At 38.0% G+C, this 19,008-nt stretch overlaps 2 protein-coding genes across 2 annotated transcripts; both read right to left on the reverse strand.

The window, feature by feature from the left end:
• Positions 1-7,518: 7,518 nt before the first annotated feature.
• Positions 7,519-8,220, reverse strand: LOC138909523 (uncharacterized). The gene has a single exon (XM_070200727.1). The coding sequence runs from the start codon at positions 8,218-8,220 to the stop codon at positions 7,519-7,521; it is 702 nt and encodes a 233-aa protein (XP_070056828.1).
• A 3,866-nt stretch (positions 8,221-12,086) lies between these two features.
• LOC138909524 (uncharacterized) lies at positions 12,087-12,446 on the reverse strand. Its single transcript, XM_070200728.1, has one exon. It carries the CDS (start codon positions 12,444-12,446, stop codon positions 12,087-12,089), a length of 360 nt encoding a protein of 119 aa, XP_070056829.1.
• Between the last annotated feature and the right edge of the window lie 6,562 nt (positions 12,447-19,008).

A 19,008-nucleotide genomic window follows, 5' to 3' on the forward strand; every position in this document is an offset into this window, starting at 1 on the left:
TTTGAGGTTTTCAACCTAGTAGACTCTTTTTTTTGGTCGTACATAGTTTAGACTCATGTGGGCCAGGAGTGTAGCAACGTGCAATTTAAGCTCATACGTCAATGAGCGTCATGACTTGCAGTTTAGGCTTGTGCGTCGAGGAGCGTAGATGACTTTCATGGGAAGTACTGCTTCAGAAATTTGCCATTGATTGGACCAAATCCGAGACCATTCTTATCAACGATTTTGTATGCGCCACTTGAATAGGCTTCCTTCACAACATATAGCCCATCCCATTTTGAAGTAAACTTATCACCCATGCGTTTGTTGAGGATTATGGGTCTTTGAACAATTAGGATAAAGTCTCCCACTTGGAATGATCGTGGTCGCACTTTCTTGTTGAAGGCTCTAGCTGGTCGATCTTGATAGCACTCCAATTTTTGTTTCACTTCTAATCTTTTCTTATCCAATGCCTCTAACTCTGCTAGGCGAAGTTGAGCATTCTCTTCGTACTGAGTTCTTCTTGGATTGCAATCCGCAATGATGGAATTTGTTGTTCCAGTGGAAGGACTGTTTCTATGCTATACACTAAAGAATAAGGAGTTGATTGTGTGGAAGTTCGGAAGGTTGTCCGGTATGCCCATAAAGCCTCACCAATTTTCTCATGCCAGTCTCTCTTATTTGTCACACCTCCTTTTTCCCGAAGGGGAGATAGGAGAGTTTGTCCAATTTAAGTAACATTAATCGAAATGGGATTATTTATTAAATTCAGAATCCCCACTTGGAATAATTTACGGTGTCCCAAGTCACCGGTTTATTTTAAATCCTAAATCGAGAAAATTGACTCTATTTTTACGGTCCGCGAACACAGAAGACCGGATAAGGAATTCTGTTAACCCGAGAGAAGGTATGAGGCACTCCCGAGTTTCGTGGTTTTAGCACGGTCGCTTAACAATTAATACTTGGCCTTATTATCTGATTTATTACATATTTAAAGTCTATTGTACATTGTTACTTTTTAACCGCTTTTAATTATTTATGAAATTATTTCTGGAACAAGTCACGATGTCGTACACTTATTGTTTTGGCACACGTCGCAAACCGCGCCACATGAAATGCACCCGCGATTTACGACATATTTATTTTTATTATTATTGTTTGAAGTTGTGGTCGAGTCACGTGAAATGCACACTCGAATTGGGGTTGCGTATCATAACTATGCCATGGGAACCGTACCCATAATCACGATAATTTATTTAATCGCGCCTAAAGCAAACTACGATGTTCATCAATTGCTATTTCTTAAAGTCTGGGATGGAACTGGCTAAAATTATAAGCCAACAAAGTTAAAATGCCTACATTCCAAGGACAGACAAAAACTCACAACGGTAGCTTATTCATAAAGACAAGACTAAATTATACTAGAAAGTTATACTACTAATACTTTTCAAAAAATAAAATTTTCAAAAAACGAATGAAACAAGAAGCAGAAAGACTACTCTAAACTAAACATTTGGTCCAAGCATATTACAAGATATGTAACAAACATTAAGGCCAATTAATTAAACAAAGAACCACAAAATTATGCAATCATCAGAATTACACTCTGCTTATCATAGCCTTGAATGTATTGAATAGACATCAAACATTTAGAGCCAAAATCAGTCAGATTCAGATTCTTTTTTAAGAGTATAAAATCAATAATCCTAAATCTATCTTAAATGGCTCCCATTATATTTTATCACACATAGAGAAAAATTATTCATTGCAACAACTTTCTTCAAAAGGTTACCAAGCATCTTGTTAAAAGTTTCAGCAAGGCCGTTGGTGGGTGTATTATACATTGAAGACTTATGTTGCTTGAAACCAAACTTCTCTCACAGACTCTTCACGAACTTGTTATCAAATGGCGTTCCATTATCAGTGATTATGTATCTTTGTATGCCGTACCTAAAAATTATCTATGACTTGATAATATCGACAACAGTTTTCATTTTCACCTCCTTGAGTGGAACAGCTTCAGCCCATCTAGAGAAGTAGTCCGTAGCAGCCAATATGTACATATGTCCCTTTGATGACTTTGGAAGCGATCTAACAACATCAAGTCCCCATGTATCAAAAGGCCATGAAGCTACAGTTAGATGAAGAGGCTCTAGAGGTTGGTGGATGTAGTTGGCATGAAATTAACACGCTTGACATCTTTTGGCATGCTCCATGCAATCCTTCACCATTGTCGTCTAGTAGTAGTCCATCCTCTTGATACGAAATTGGAGCTTGGGACCAGATTAGTGTGCTCCACATGAGCCAGAATGTGCTTTCTCCATCACTTAGCGGGCTTCTTCTTTGTCAAGATATCGCAAGAATTGTGATGACCCGATAGATCATCTTATATTTTAGAACCTTAATTCTACGCTTTGAAGCCTCAAATACCTTATTTTAGCACTCCTCGATTTGCGTGCACAGTCTGAGTATTTTTCTAGAAAGCTTTTATGTTAAAAACTGATAAAATATGAAATTTCTGCCTTAAAACCCATTTGAGTTGACTTTGGTCAATGTTTTGAGCAAACAGATTCGGATCCGTATTTTGACAGTCCCATGTGTCCGTATCATGATTTGGGACTTGGAAAATTGAATTCAGGAGTCCCTACCTAGAGTTATCGTATATTGTTGAAATTTAAAAGTTTAAAGGCTTAATGAATCTAACGGTTTGATCGATGTTTGAAATTGTTGATATCGGGTCCGTATTTTGGTTCCGGAACCCGGTATAGGTTCATTTCTATATTTATGATTTTTCTGTCAAATTTGGTGAGGAACTGAGTTAGTTTGACGTGATTCAGACGTCCGGTTGTTGAAATAGATGTTCTAAAGTTTTCTTGAAAATTTCTTTTGATTTGGTGCTTAATTCGTAGTTTTAGGTGTTATCTTGGCGATTTGGTCGCGCGAGCAAGTTCGTATAATATTTTTAGACTTGTGTGCATATTTGGTTTAGTGCCCCGAGGGCACGGGTGAGTTTCGGATAGGCTACGGAGTGGTTTAGACTTAGAAAAAACATAGCTGGTGCATCAAGTTTGGAGATCTCGCATTTGCGATGACTTGATCGCAAATACGAGCCTCGCAAATGCGAACTGAGGCTCGCATTTTCAAAGAGGGAGAGGGTTAGGTCAGCTTCGCTTTTACGAAGAGAAGCCCATAAATGCAATGGGGGCAGGGTTCGCATTTGCGGGAATATTATTACATTTGCGACTGGAATCAGTTTAAGGCAGACTCGCATTTGCGAGTGAGAAGTTCTCGCTTGCGAAGGACTTTGGCTCGCATTTGCGACATATGCGTTTCATTTGCGAAGATAGCAGGCTCAGAAATTCTTCGCATTTGCGAGGAATTGATTCCAATTGCAATAATTGCAATTGCGAACTTTGTGTTGCAATTGCATTAACTGCAGCTGGGTAAAAGAAGGGAAAAACTGATTTTTTGTTCATTCTTCAAATTTTCAAAACTAGAAAACCCTAGAGGCAATTTTTTCAAAGAACTCTTCTCCTCCAATCCATTGGTAAGTGATTCTAACCTATTTCCTTTCAATCTTTCATTACATTTCATAATCTTTTAACTTAAAATCTAGTGTTTTCATGGTGGAAATTGGGGGTTTGGGTAGAATTAGGGATTTTTGCAACATTGGGATTTAGACCTAAAATTGAAGTCGGATTTCAAAATAAATTACATAACCGGGGTCGGGGGCGAATGGGTACTCGAGTTTTGGTCCGAATTTTGGGTTTGGACCAAGCGGGCCCGGAAGTTTACTTTTGTTGACTTTTTCAATAATAACCTAAATTTAATCTTTTGCAATCGTGTGTAGTTCCTGAAGATTAATTTGAATCGTTTGGTTGGTAATTTGCTAGATTCTATTGGTTCGGAGGCTTGTTTGAGAGGCAAAGTTGTGATTTAGCTTTGAGTGGACTTTTGGAGCGAGGTAAGTGTCTTGCCTAACTTTGTTGAGGGATTTTTTCCTACTATTTGACATTGTTTGTTACATGCGGGGGTGATACATATATGAGGTGACGAGCGTATATACATGTGCCAGGGTTAACCATGCTCGGGAGTAAATTATGTTATAAATTGTGTCTTGTAGAATCACGCGACCCTCTTGCCTCATGCCTTACTTGACTCCTAGATACTAAGAACATAGTATTAAATGTTAGAACTATGATTTAGATTATTATAACTTGGTCAAATCTGATGGAATTCTCAGAATACATTGGTGTGTTTAATTCGGTCATCAATATGCATAATCATTTATACATTGCTACGACCGATATTCTTGAGATACTAGATTCTATACTTTTGTTGTAGATCATTTGTGAGATTTGTTGGAATACTTGAATAATAAGGTTCTTGCGAGTTTATTGAACTATTGTTGGCTTGGAAAGTTGTGATTGAGATTCATTTGGAATATTCATTTAAACAGTCTCCTTGACGTTATTTATGCTTCCTGCCTTGTTTGTCATTGATATACATATGCTTGGTAAGGAAGAGTGTAAAGAACGAAGGGTGATGCCGTTCCTTTGTTTATACATTATCATGTGAGGGAGAGTGTAAAGCACGAAGGATGATGCCGTGCCATATTATTGAGAGTAAAAGCACGAAGGGTGATTTCGTGCCATATTATTGAGAGTAAAAGCACAAAAGGGTGACGTCGTTCCATATTATTGAGAGTAAAAGCACGAAGGGTGATGTCGTGCCATATTATTGAGAGTAAAAGCACGAAGGGTGATGCCATGTCATATCATTTGTGAGTAAAAGCACAAAGGGTAATGCCGTGCCATGTTATGTGAGTGTAAAGCATAAAGGGTGATGTCGTTCCATTTTATTTATATTATCATGCATTATGTTGTGATATCTTTCCTTTGTGTATACGTTCATGCTGTTACATTGAGCTGTTATTGTTGTATTTATGGTTCTTATGTGACTTGTCATTAATGCCCTGTTCTTGTTCTTTACCTTATTTGTTATTGTGTCACTCATGCCTTCTACTTGCTAAACTTGCAAATACCATGACTCCTTCCTGTTGTCATAATTATATCTTTGTCGTATCTATTTTGGTTGCACTTAGTACATGCCTTCTACCGTGTTAGTCATTCATGCTTCTACTTGTTAAAGCATAAAGATCATGTGTTCCCCTCTTATTCGTTACATTTGTATTTATGCCTCCACCATGCTAGTTAGATGAAGTTACATTCCTTTTCCTGGTTGTTGTCATCACCTCTATGCTTTCCGCCTAGTCTGTTACCGATGCCCTTATGTACATTCTCGTTCATTATTGCTATTTGCGTATTTCCTACTTTGTCATTATTGTTATCGGCATTTCTGCCATCCGCTTGGTACTATTGTATGCATATTTGGTGAGGATGCGATAAATGCATGAAGGATGTTGCCGTGCAATTGACTTGATATCAGAGTATATTCCTCACGTTATAAAAGTTATGGGGTGACTATTGTGGTTTATTGGTTTCGCTCTAAGGAAACGATTGGTTGAGATATTGGAAATTGTTGAATTGTGATCTCTTCTAGTACTCTGTTATTGTTTTGTACATTTGTTTCATGTAATCTATCCTGTTATACTGTAGTATACTTCTATTGCTAGATTTTGGTACAGATTTTTATTAGTGAGCATGTTTTTAGTAAAACGCCTCGTCACCACTTCGACGAGGTTAGACAAAATACTTACTGGGTACATGGGGTCGGCTGTACTCATAATACACTTCTACACCTTGCGTGTAGATTTTTTGAGCGGAAATGCTGGTGATGTCGGGAGTTGACCTTGAAGATGTTCGTGCATTCCGGATATAGCTGTCACTTGTCCTTGGTAGCTTTAGATTTTGTTAATCTGTTTATGTAACTATCAAACAGATCGTGTAATTATTTGTATCAGCTTTGTAAATTCTAAGTTTTAGAAGCTCATGATTCGTACTACCAGTTCTTGGGTTAATTTATAAATGTCCAAATAATTCTTCACTATTTTCATATAATTTCATTTGGATTGTATTTTCTGTTAGTTGTCTTACCTAGCGGGTCGAGTTAGGTGCCATCACGACTAGTGATTTTTGGGTCGTGATAAGTTGGTATCAGAGCTCTAGGTTCATAGTTTCCACGAGTCATGAGCAAGTGTCTAGTAGAGTCTTGCGGATCGGTACAATGACGTCCATACCCATCTTTGAGAGGCTATAGGGCATTTAGTATAAATTTCCCATCTTTCTTTCCTTATCGTGCGACATTGATTCAGCTTAAAGCATAACTCTTTAAATTCTCTCCACGCATTTGTATGCGCATGTGAGCGCTCGGTATCGGCTGTGCATCGACGACTTGTGACTCCATGGATGAGGTGCGAGATGTGATTTCTGTGTGCTGATGATGGGCCAGTATGGAGGACTTGAGGCCAGGTTTTGACTGCGGCTTGGGCACGAGAATTTCGGTTGTGTGTGCATGTGCTTTTGGACTTGTACGTTCGATAGTGTTCCTATGAGTGGAACTTGTGGTCGGCGAGTGGTTGGATGACTAAATGATGCGTAGGATGTGACTGTGGGCTATGTTCAGATGACTTGAATGTGAAGAGAAGAGTCTGCTTGAGGTGTAAAAAGGACTGATGGGTACTTGATTTCTGTCTCGATGTGACGTGTAGTCCCAAGTTATGAGAGTATTGTAAGGTTTTCCATGTTGTTTAATTGTGGAGCGGAGTTGATTCTCATGCCTTATTGATGAGTTCAGACTCAGGAAGATTAAGTGGTGGCATAGTAGTTGTGGCTAGAGTTTAAGATTTATATTGGATGGTATCGAAGCTCGTGGTATTTCTATATCATTGTGGATTATGCATTTCAGTATCAGGAAGACTAAAGGATTTGTTGAGATATTGGAAACTGTTGAATTGTTATCTCTTCTAGTACTCTGTTATTGTTTTGTACATTCGTTTCATGTACTCTATCCTGTTATACTGTAGTATAGTTCTATTGCTAGATTTCGGTACAGATTTTTATTAGTGAGCATCTTTTTACTAAAAATCCTCGTCACTACTTCGACGAGGTTAGACAAAATATTTACTGGGTACATGGGTCGATTGTACTCATACTACACCTCTGCACCTTACGTGTAGAGTTTTGGAGCGGAACTGCTGGTGATGTCGGGAGCTGACCTTGAAGATGTTCGTTCATTCCGGGTATAGCTGCCACTTGTCCTTGGTATAGCTTTATATTTTTTAATCTGTTTATGTAACTTTCAAACATATCGTGTAATTATTTGTATCAGCTTTGTAAATTCCAAGTCTTAGAAGCTCATGATTCGTACTACCAGTTCTTGGGTTAATTTGTAAATGTCTAGATAATTCTTCACTATTTTCCTATAATTTCATTTGGATTGTATTGTCTGTTAATTGGCTTACTTAGCGGGTCGAGTTAGGTGCCATCACGACTAGTGATTTTTGGGTCGTGACAAGAATAGTCCTTCAAAAGAGCGGCGAAATAATGTCCCCTTTTAGAAGATGAATCGTGGTGCTCTTCATTTGATGTCTGTTCTTTGTCGCAGATCCTCAGGTAACATTCCATGTTCAAGGTACTCTATCAGTGGTTGCCTCCAATCTTCTTCTTCAATCACCCGAACAGGCGTATGATGGATTTCGTTGATTTGAAGATCAAGAAGTCTAGGAATGAACCATCGATCATATACATGTACCTTTGTTGACTCATTCTTTCCAAGTGTCATCGTCGTGGCTAAGTTAGCCAAAGCATCAGCCATGCAATTGTTTTCTCTTGGGATGTGGTTTAAGAACACATGGTTGAATCTTTCAATTAAATAAGAATCATTTTGATGGCATGGCAAAAGATCTTCCTTCTTTACCTCGTAACTCCCCAAAAGTTGGTTGATAATCAGCTTAGAGTCGCGGTAGATCTCCAACTGGGGAATCTTCATGTATAATTCCATTTCGAGACCGACGATTAAAGCTCGGTACTCTGCAGCATTGTTGGAACATGTTTCACCTAAAATAAAGGAAAATGGCAAGACTTGTCTTTCTGGAGAGATCAACACAGTACATGTCCCCGCACCATTACGACGTGCAGATCCATCAAAGAACATTGTCCATGGTGGCAATTCTTCAATGAACAAAACGTCTTCATCTGGAAACTCATCAGAAAGCTCCCATTCTACTGGAAGAGGGTGATCAACTAGAAAATTGGCGAGTGCTTGTCCTTTCACAACCATTTGAGGTGTGTATATAATCTCATATTGGTTAAACAATATGGACCATCTTGCTAGGTGTCCATAAAGAATAGGTCGAGTCATCACGAACTTCACAAGATCTGCTCGAGAGATGATTTTGATGGTATATGCTTCAAAATAATGCCTTAGCTTCTTTATCGCTTAAAGTAATGCTAAGAATATTTTCTCAACAGGCGTGTAGTTCAACTCAGCTCCTATCAGAGTTCGACTAAGGTAGTACAAGGCTTGTTCCTTTCCTTCCTCATTCTCTTGAGCAAGTAGTGCCCCAAATAAACGTTCTTGTGCCACGATTTAGAGTATCAATGGATTCCCAATCATTGGTGCCCCTAACACAGGTGGATTCAGTAAGTATCTTTTGATGCTTTCAAAAGCATTTTTACATGAATGATCCCAATAAAAAGGGATATCATTATTCAATAGATGATTGAAGGGTTGACACCATCCGACCAGATTAGAGATGAATCTCCGGATGAATGTTAAGTTTCCTTGGAGACTTTGAAGATTCCTCAAGTTCTTTGGCTCGGGCATTTTCTGAATGGTGACAATCTTTGTGGGATCAACTTCAATTCCACGATGACACACAATGAAGTCAAGAAAATTTCCTGAGGTAACTCCAAATGCACATTTGAGTGGATTCATCTTCAGGTCAAATTTTCTTAGCCTTTCAAAAACAATTCGAAGTTCTTCAAGGTGGTAACGCCTACTCTTCGTCTTCACCACCAAATCATTGACGTAGCATTCAACCCTCTTATGAAGCATGTCATCAAAGATGTTTTGCATTACACGTTGGTAGGTGGCACCAGCATTCTTCAGACCGAAAGGCATCACTTTGTAGCAGTATATCCCTTTTGGATTTCGGAAAGCAGTATACTCTTCATCTTTTGGAGACATTCTGATTTGATTGTATCTGGAGGACCCATCCATGAATAACAAAGCTTCATGCCCTGTTGTATCATTAACCATGAGTTCAATAATTGGTAGTGGAAAGTCATCTTTCGGACATACGTTGTTTAGGTCTCGAAAATCAACACAAACACGTATTTGACCATTTTTCTTCTTGACAGGTACAATTTTCGATATCTATGATGGGTACTTCACCTCTTGAATAAATCCCGCCTCGATGATCTTGTTACTTTGATTTCAATTTTTGGTACTAGCTCGGCTCCAAACATGCGTTGTGACTGCTTCACATGGCGTGCTCCACTTCTGATCCCTAAGTGATGAACGACTACCTTAGGATTAAGACAAGTCATTTCTTTCTCTTTCTATGCTTTTTTACGAGGCTGACAAGGGTAAACAATGGTTCTCCTTTGCACCTTCAATGGACCATCTGTGGATATTAACAAAATAGGCTTTATCTTCATACGTGATGGGAAAGCACTACAGATTTCTTTGTCAGCAACAACTTCACAATGACCTTGCTTCTCATTTTTCAACACTACTTTCTAGATGGTGACTTCCTTATGGTTCCCAGGCGACAAAATATGGAGGTCTTTAAGGTAGTGGAAACTTTCTTTAGATGTTTGGAAGATACACGTTCACTTTTGTGACTTATCTTTTCAAACACCCAAGAGCCGAAGGGTCGAGCCTCCAATGCGATCAAACACTGAAGCCTGTTATTTTATTTTCTTATCCTTAACTTCCTTCATCTCTTCTACCGAGGTCTGTTGTGATGAAGCTATCTATTTGCTTATCTTAGATGAAATTCGAAGAGGCTCTGCCAAACTGAATCCCAACCCAAACTTTGGAGTGGCGACATAGTGCCCTTGCTTTCTCAACCTCATTTGGGACTCATTAAGCCCATATATCTTTCAACAGTGACTTCGTTTTTAATTGTACTAGTCTTGATGGATGGGAAAAGTCGTAACTAGACTTTTCAAGCAGCATGAAGGCCTTAGGATCAAAGTGCCCTTTTATTTTATCAGCTTGGGGATTTCCTTCAGCAGACTCACAAGTCACGGATAGGATTTGTGCAACTAGAATGGTCATATGCTCCTTAAAATCTTGGATCGCTATGTGACTCATTTTCTTTTTTAAAGTACATTCTTCTAACAGATGTTGTCCTTTCTTTCGACGATCATATGGAATATAGCGGAAAACTGGATGCTCTTTATCAGTCTTTATCTGTATGTCACCTTCAGATGATGATAGCTTAACAGAGACTTCTTCAGTTCTCTTCTGAGACATCATGACGATAGTCCATTAATCCTCATTTTCTTATTTTGAATTGACATCAGCTTAGTCAACTGATGATGGTTTCTCCATACTCGGTTCACAAGAATCTTGGTAGAATTTTGCATCAGCAAAGTATGACTCTGCCTCAATGAAAGGATTAATGTCTGCATCAATTTTGACTATCTCTCCATCCCTTATGTACTTCAGATATTAATGTAGCGTAGATGATACCACTCCATTCTCATGAATCCAAGAACGCCCGAGAAGCAAGTTGTATGATGTTTTAGAATCTATGATGTAAATCAGGGTGTTTGACTTTATCTCACCAGTGGATAATCCTACACGGATCATACCTATGGCTCATTGTCCTCCTTGGTTGAAACCTTGGATTGTTAGGTTACTTTTGGATAGCTCGTCAATAGAGATCCCAAACTTTTTTAGCACCATCTTTGGCATGATGTTGACAGCCGAACCATCATCAACAAGGATGATATTGAGATGTTTTTCCTGAATGGACCCCACAACAAATAAAGGTTTGTTATGTGGCTTAGACCGCAGCAGTAAGTCATCATCTGTGAAGGAAATTGTTCCAAAACATGTGACAACTTTCCTGTTATCATGATGTTCTTGTATTTTTGTTGGATGATACTCATCATTGCTTTCCTTTGTTTCATCTGTGTTAGAAACTACATGAGTCGCATTAATGTGACTTCCATGAAGGAATTTCCAGGAAAGAATTCATGCAAGGTAATGGGGTTTCAGGACTTTAGTGATAAGGCACCATTAATCTTCTTTCTAGTAGAAGGTTTGACATTTCTTGGTGGTTGTAGCCTATCCACATTACTCATCATCTCTCTTGGCTTAGGAATTCATAGCCTCAAAACTGCCTGATGTTTTTGCTTCTTATGAGTGACTATAGTCCAACCCTCGTCGTCTTTGTCTTTGGAGTGACTGTCCAGATCTAGTGAAACTTCAAGAGTTTTCCTTGGAATATCAACTTCAACGGGCACGAAACTTCCAAATTATAAGAAGGCAATGGTTGACACTTAATGCAACCTTCAACACTTCTTTTCCTTGGGCACGATACTTGCATAATTTGCTTCTGTTGTTTCATCCATGTCTATGATGATTTTTTCTTCACTTATAAGAGCCAAGATTTTCTCCTTCAGGACGAATCATTTCTTTGTAGGGTGGATAATGACGTGATGAAACTTGCAGTCTTTCGGATCGCCAACTTTAACAATTTTCTCAAGCCTTTTTGATTCAGGGAGATGTATGACTTTCTTAGCCAACAATTCATCAAGGATCGTGGATATGTCGGAATCTAGAAATGGATAAACCTTCACCTATAATTTCTTCAAGGTTGGATGATATTTCTCCTCTTTGAGTTATTGACTTGGGGTCTTATCTTCCTTCACCTTTTTCTTGGTCGTGACTTTCACAGAAGTTACTTTTACTGCCATAGATTCTTTGGTTTGGTTCTTTGATGCAACACATTTCTTGAACTCTTTCTGATCAGCAAATGGAGATGCCTTTCCATGACTTGCGATGCTTAACTCCATATCGTGCACTCACGTTGCAAGTTCTTCAAAAGTATGCGGTTTGATCCATTGTAGTTTGTACAAAAGGCCCCAGTGCATTCCTTAAATGCACATCTCTACAACAGATATTTTTTAAAGGCGATCCTCGCACTCGAAACTTAATGCTCTCCAATGATTGATGTAATCCACCACGGGATCGTCCTTTCTTTCCTTGGTGCCTGTCAACTCCATCATGCTTACAGCTCTTCGGATACTGTAAAAACGATTGAGGAATTCCTTCTCAAGTTGCTCCCAACTATCAATAGACTCGGGCTCTAAATCAATATACCAATCAAATGCATTTCCTTTCAGCGAACGAACAAACTGTTTTACCAAAAGGTCACCATGCGTTCCGTCATTACTATAAATCTCGATAAAGTGGGCAATATGTTGCCTTGGGTTTCCTTTGCCATCAAATTGATGCAGCTTTGGTGGTTGATAATTGGTTGGCATGGTTAGACAATCAATCCGCTCAGTATACGGCTTAGAGTAGTACAACAAACTTTGGCGATGGTCCGCCATATTGAGCTCTGATCGTGTTTGTTATCATGGCTTGCAATTGTTGGACAGATAAAACTGCAACTGAAGTGGATTTCTTTTCCTTTTGAATATTGAACTTCACAAGTGATTCCTCAATAAACGTTTTTTGCAAGGTGGATCTATGTGAACAAGGAGGGACGTGGCTCGACTCTCCAGGTGCATAAGCCCCCAATTTGTTCATGAGTTGAGAGATTTGAAGATCTTTGTCTTCAACATATCTCTTCAAGACTTCTATAGTTTGTTCCATCATGGTAAACTTTTCATCCACGTTAGTTGCGTCAGTCATTAAGGCAGTGACTTTTGTTGAAACTAGAGAATCCACCAAATCCTCACATTCACCAAGGTTGGAGGTTGTTTGAGAAAGTTCGTCAAATAGCTAGAATGGGGTGTTGCCCCCAAAACTTATGGTTGCATACGTTATGTGAGATCTGCTCTTCTTTGCCATCTCCAAGGAGGAGAAGTATTCAGATCCATCTAAGCCACTATTCTTGAACTTGCTTCGAGTGATTGGACCAACATGACTAAGCTCAACGGATGAGGCAGCAATAGCATCTTTGCATAGAACATCATCACACTTATGGAAGGCCATTGCAGCAATAAATATGAAGTTTCAACTTGCAAGAGGAAGAGACGAAGGGCAGAATTGGTCCCACTGGGCGTGCTAAATTTGTTTGCAACAGATTTTCGAGTACGAAAAATAAATTGCAACAAAAATAATATGAAGAAAAAAAGATTTTACTGATGAATATTTATGAGTACAATTCTATGTATTCATTGATTCTCCTCTCTAAAATTTTCCATGATTCGAGGGCTTGAAAAGTGTCTTTCTCGAATGTACAATGATACAGACCTCCTTGTGATGTATTTAATCTCCAAGAACGTCAAGCAACACTTCATTATTTTGGGTTGACCTCTGGGAAGAACTATGTTGATCACTCCTTTGTTGAAGAACTTTGCACTTGATGATTGATCTCTCTGTTTGCGGATACCTTCACCTATTGCAGAATGCTCTTCTCCGACTCTGAACGTCCTCCAGAGAGTTATGTAACCTCTCTATTTATAGTAATAGAGGATGGACAGTCCAGCTACATATGAACTCTCTTGCTTGATTCTGATTGGCTCATGTAATTCATCAAACTTATCACATAAGCTATGTAATAAGCTTGCTTGTGATTGGCCAAGACATGTCATTTTAGACACTTTGCAACTCTTAATTGGTCACTGTTTTAGACTGGGATTGTCACATCATTTCACACGTGATGTCATCTTGGTGGCTTTGAGTTTGACTGGATATATGTAACGACCCCACTTGTCTTTTTAAGAATTTATATTTCATTTTGTGGCTTAAGGTCTCGAGCAGCTTTGAAATGTGTATTATGACTTACGAGGGTGGTCAAGTTTGGTTTTCGAATAATTCAGGATTTAATTGAAAGAACAATTCTTGTTTTGGAAGCTTAAGTTGATATAATTGAGTGGATGGTGAATTATGTGTAAACGACCCCGAAATGGAGTTTTGATGATTCCAATAGCTCCGTATGATGATTTTGGACTTAAGAGTGTGTCCGGAAAACTTTTTGGAAGTCCCAATGAAATTTCACTTGAAATGGCGAAAGTTGAATTTTTGGGATGTTTGACCGGGGAGTTGACTTTTTGATATCGGAGTCAGAATCCAGTTCTTAAAATTTTTATAGATCCGTTATGTCATTTATGACTTGTGTGCAAAATTTGAGGTCAATCGGAATTGATTTGATAGGTTTCGGCATCGAATGTAAAAGTTGAAAATTCTTAAGTTCCTTAAGCTTTAATTGGGGTATGATTCATGATTTTAGCATTATTTTATTTGATTTGAGATTTCAAATAAGTTTGTATGATGTTTTAGGACTTGTTGGTATATTTGGTTGAGGTCCCGAGGGCCTCGGGTGAGTTTCGGAGTAGTTTCGGATCATTTTTAACTGTTGTTTATTTTTACAGCAATGTGCGAAATATCTGATGCGCAGAGCTGAATTTAGAAGCTTATATCTCGAAATCTATAAGGAATCGGAAAATTATCAAAACATGAAAGTTGTATCCCTTTGATTCTAGTTTCCAGAATGATAAACTATTCATTATCTGGACATATGTTCAGAAAGTTATGATCGATGGACTGAAGCTGGTACTGCAGATTTTGGCTACAACAGTGTGTATCGCCAGAATTTTCTGCTGCACAGGGCTGAATTTGGGAGCTTATATCTCGCAATCTATAAGGAGCTGGGAGATGAGCAAAACATAAAAGTTGTACCCCTTTATATCTAGTTTGCAGAAATGTAAACCGTTTGGTAGTTGGAGTTGAGTACAAAAAGATATGGTTGATACACTATAGGCTATCGGGGAAGAGTTTTGGAAGAGTTTGTTGTTTTCAGCATAAGCATGTAATGATCCAAAGATCTATTTTTAGTTTTAGAGATCGAAATTTGATTTCGAGACTTTCGCGATTTTGATAATGAATTATAGGAGTGATCTGGAAAGTTTAGTCTAATTTCATCAAGTCGCGATTGGGTTTTTTAGCGCGAAACATGATTTAATTGTTTAATGAGTAAAATTGATACCGCATTGGGAAAATGAGCTCCGAATTGAGTTTCAATTAAACGACTAGGTTCATATTAGTTTTTGTGACTCATAAGAACAAGAATCGTCGAATTTTGAGTTCGTATAATGGAGTTAGAGCCATTTTAGTGTAAACAATAACTGATGGTGCAAGCAAGTTCTGGTGTGGACTTTTAGTGACGGAAAATGGACTTTTAGTGACGGATGGGCAGAAACTTAAGGACCAAAATATGGTCATTTCCTTCATTTCGTTTTGGATTTTTGGAGCACGGTTCTTGGGTGATTTTGAGGATTTCTTCACGAATTCGACTTGGGTAAGTGTCCTATATCCAAAAGTGATTATATTTCATAAATTCATGGTTATATTCATCATTTATTTCGGATTTAAATGGAAGAAATCAAGATTTTTGCAAAACTTTTCAAGAACAAAAATTTTAGATTTGGAGATCGATTTGTTATCGGAATTCGATAAAATTAGTATGGGTGGACTCGTAATTGAATGGGTTGTCGAATTTTGTGAGTTTTGTCAGATTCTGAGACGTGGGCTCCACGGGCGATTTTTGAGTTGAATTTTGGATTTTGTTGGAAAATTAGTATTTTCATATAGAATTAATTCCTATAATTTGTATTGACTGAATTGAATTAATTTGGATCGATTTGAGTTGTCCGGAGGTCAATTTATGCAAAAAGAAATTTTTGGAATATCGGCCTTACTTCAAAAAAAAAGTATCTTGCCTAACCTTGAGTGAGGGAAATTACCCCTCAGGCATCGAGTCTTATATGCCATTTGTGAAATTTGAAAAGCCGTGTACGCGAGGTGACGAGTACGTACTCGGGTTTATATGTGCAAATTTTATTGGTTTAAAGTGTTAGGTATTATTGTGTAGTAAATTAGATAATTGTTGGCATTTATTAAATCATCTATTTGCCATACCTAAATCCTTATTTGTTGAATTTGTTTTTATATGACAATTTGATGTGATTGTTATTTGAATATTTATGTAAATTCCGTGAGTTTGTTGATTTGATATTTCCTGAAAATAATTATATTATGGATTTTTCATATGCAAATAATTAATGAACTAAGCTTAAACTGAGGCGTTAATATAATTATCAAGAATTTGGATTAATGAAGGCATTGCCCTATACTGAGTATTTTGTATTTCTGTTGATTGTTTTTGAGGTTTTATATACGTTGTGTGGAGCCTTGGGCTATTTTTGAGAAATTTATTGATTTTACTATTTCATTGGAGTTGGTTGTGGTTGTTGGAAAAATTGTGATAGGAATTGATTGTGCTGTGATGTCGTGATAATATTCCGTATAAATTGTTGTGTGATTTGCGTTATTATTATGAGGATATAAGGGTGGTTTTTCATTATTGATGTTATGTGGATATAAGGGTGGCATTTCATTGTGGTTATGTGTGTTGGGATATTGTCTGGCAGGAGTGATAAGGGTAGCTATTATACGGAGCGATAAGAGTGGCTATAGGAGCTATAATGGGGCTATTGATATTGTCAGGGTCGAGGGATAAGGGAGGCTATTATAGGAGTGAAAAGGGTGGCTATAGGAGAGATAGGGGTGGCTATTGTTAGGGATAATATGTGATAGTGTGAGGATATTGTGTTGGTGATCTTTATGTGATGTTGTGATTTCCTTGTAACTTCTTTTATATATTGTGCAATTTATTTTATAAATTGAGTAAATTTTATAATAGTCAGATATATGTTAAAATTATGAGCCTGTAGATATTGCCGGGCGGATTATGATATGGGCACGAGGTGCCGGGGATATATGATGAATTTCTTATTGGCATCGTGAATTGTCCGTACAATTATGATATGAAATATGGGCACGAGGTGTGGTGGTTATATAATAAAAATGATATTGGCACGTGAAATGTCTGTGTAATTGTGATATGAAATGTGGGCACGAGGTGTCGTGAGTAAATGGTGATAATATTGGCACATGAGTTGTCCATGCGGTTGTGATAGAGATATTGGCACGAGGTGCCTTGGAAATATGAAAGTGGGTTGAGATCTGTTTTTTATGATTATGAAATGAGATGTCACAAGGTGACTTTTGTTTGATAGAATTATATTAGAAAGATATTTATTTGAAGGAAGTATATTCGAAATATATTTATTGGAAATGATTATATTCTAAATATTTTTATTTGAAAAACTTATAGGTGAAAGATTTATATTTGAAGGACTTGATTAATTTGTTGTACTTGTATTCATTATTTGTTGAGCAATATTTATCTTGTTCTTGTTGCCCTATAGTGTATATCATTAGTTGATTATTGTTTCCATCATTGTTTTTGTTTCCTATTATTTTTTATACTATATTGCACAAGTTATTAGACTAGTGAGTGTCTTGACTGTACCTCGTCACTACTCCACTGAGGTTAGTCTTGATACTTACTGGGTATCGACTGTGGTGTACTCATACTACACTTTTGCACATTTTTGTGCAGAGCCAGGTATTGGAGATATCGGACTCTGACAGAGTTAAAGTGTGATCGCAAGGATTCAAGGTAGAGCTGCTTCGTCGTCGCAGTCCCTTAGAGTCTTGCCATTTTATTGTACTGTTAATTATTAATCAAACAGTATTGAGTATTTAATCCCTGAGATCATTTCATGTATTCAGTTAGAGTTCGTGAATCAGTATTACCAGTCTTGGGAGGTTGTTTGTAATTATCTCCGCTGCTGATTTCGATATCTATTTAAAAAAAATAAAATTCGCTTGAATTGTAATTATAATCGGCTTACTTAGTCTTAGAGACTAAGTGCCATCACGACGCCTGTGGTGAGATTTTGGGTCGTGACAAGTTGGTATCAGAGCTCTAGGTTCATAGGTTCTACGAGTCACAAATGAGTTTAGTAGAGTCTTACGGATCGGTACAGAGACGTTTGTACTTATCTTCGAGTGGCTACAGAGCTAGTAGGAAAATTTTTTACTTCTTTCATTCCTTATCGTGCGGCATTTATTCAGCTTGAAGCATATATCTTATGTTCTTTTGCATCCACTCGTGTATGAAATTGTGCACTCGGTATCAACTATGCACCAACGGTTCGTGATACTACAAAGGGGTTATAAGGGAGTCAGGGTTGCTCAATCATTGTTACAACGTGTCGTCCAAATCGAGGATGCGGAAGTATTAAAAGATCATTCAGTTATGCACATGGGGTGCAACAGGTTCTGACATCTGGTTGATAAGTATGATCTTAAGAAGGTTTAATTAATTACCTAATCATCACAATCGTGGTAGGGTCACGAGGTGGATGTAGATATGAAGATAGTTAGTGGTATTAGGGACTATGTAGTTCGTATGGGATTTACATTTAGTGAAAGGTATATACTAGCAGTCAAGGCACTCGAGGAAGCAATTTTGACTGTCACGAGGATGACATGCGCCTAATAAATGGCTTGATGGGCCTTATGAATGGTGACGTACGAGCGGTGAAGGTTAGTATTGTGGATCATCGGACTGTATCGTATGGCTTCGTGCAAAGTGAGGGGAGTCCACTATCAACGATCAGATTGCGGGGTCATGTGTTATATCTGTTTTGGCCTGAGATGTATATATATGGTATTGAAAGGTTCTCCAAAACTTGTATATGATTAAGAGTTGAGATTTGTATGGGATGATGTTGGGACTTACGGTATTCCCGCGTCCTTAATAATTATACATTTCAGTATCAGCGGGGTCGTGGAAACAATTTTAGAATACTCGTGGTGCTCCAGTAAGTTCTTTTAATGCACCATCGGCACGGAGTTCTTATAATGGTTATTCCAATTATCTGGCACAGACTCAGTATGAGCAGCCGAACCCGCAGAGGGGTTGTTATGAGTGTGGTGATACTAGGCACATCATGAGAGATTGTC

Source organism: Nicotiana tomentosiformis, chromosome 4 (assembly GCF_000390325.3).
Source record: "Nicotiana tomentosiformis chromosome 4, ASM39032v3, whole genome shotgun sequence".
NCBI classification, from domain to species: Eukaryota; Viridiplantae; Streptophyta; class Magnoliopsida; order Solanales; family Solanaceae; genus Nicotiana; species Nicotiana tomentosiformis.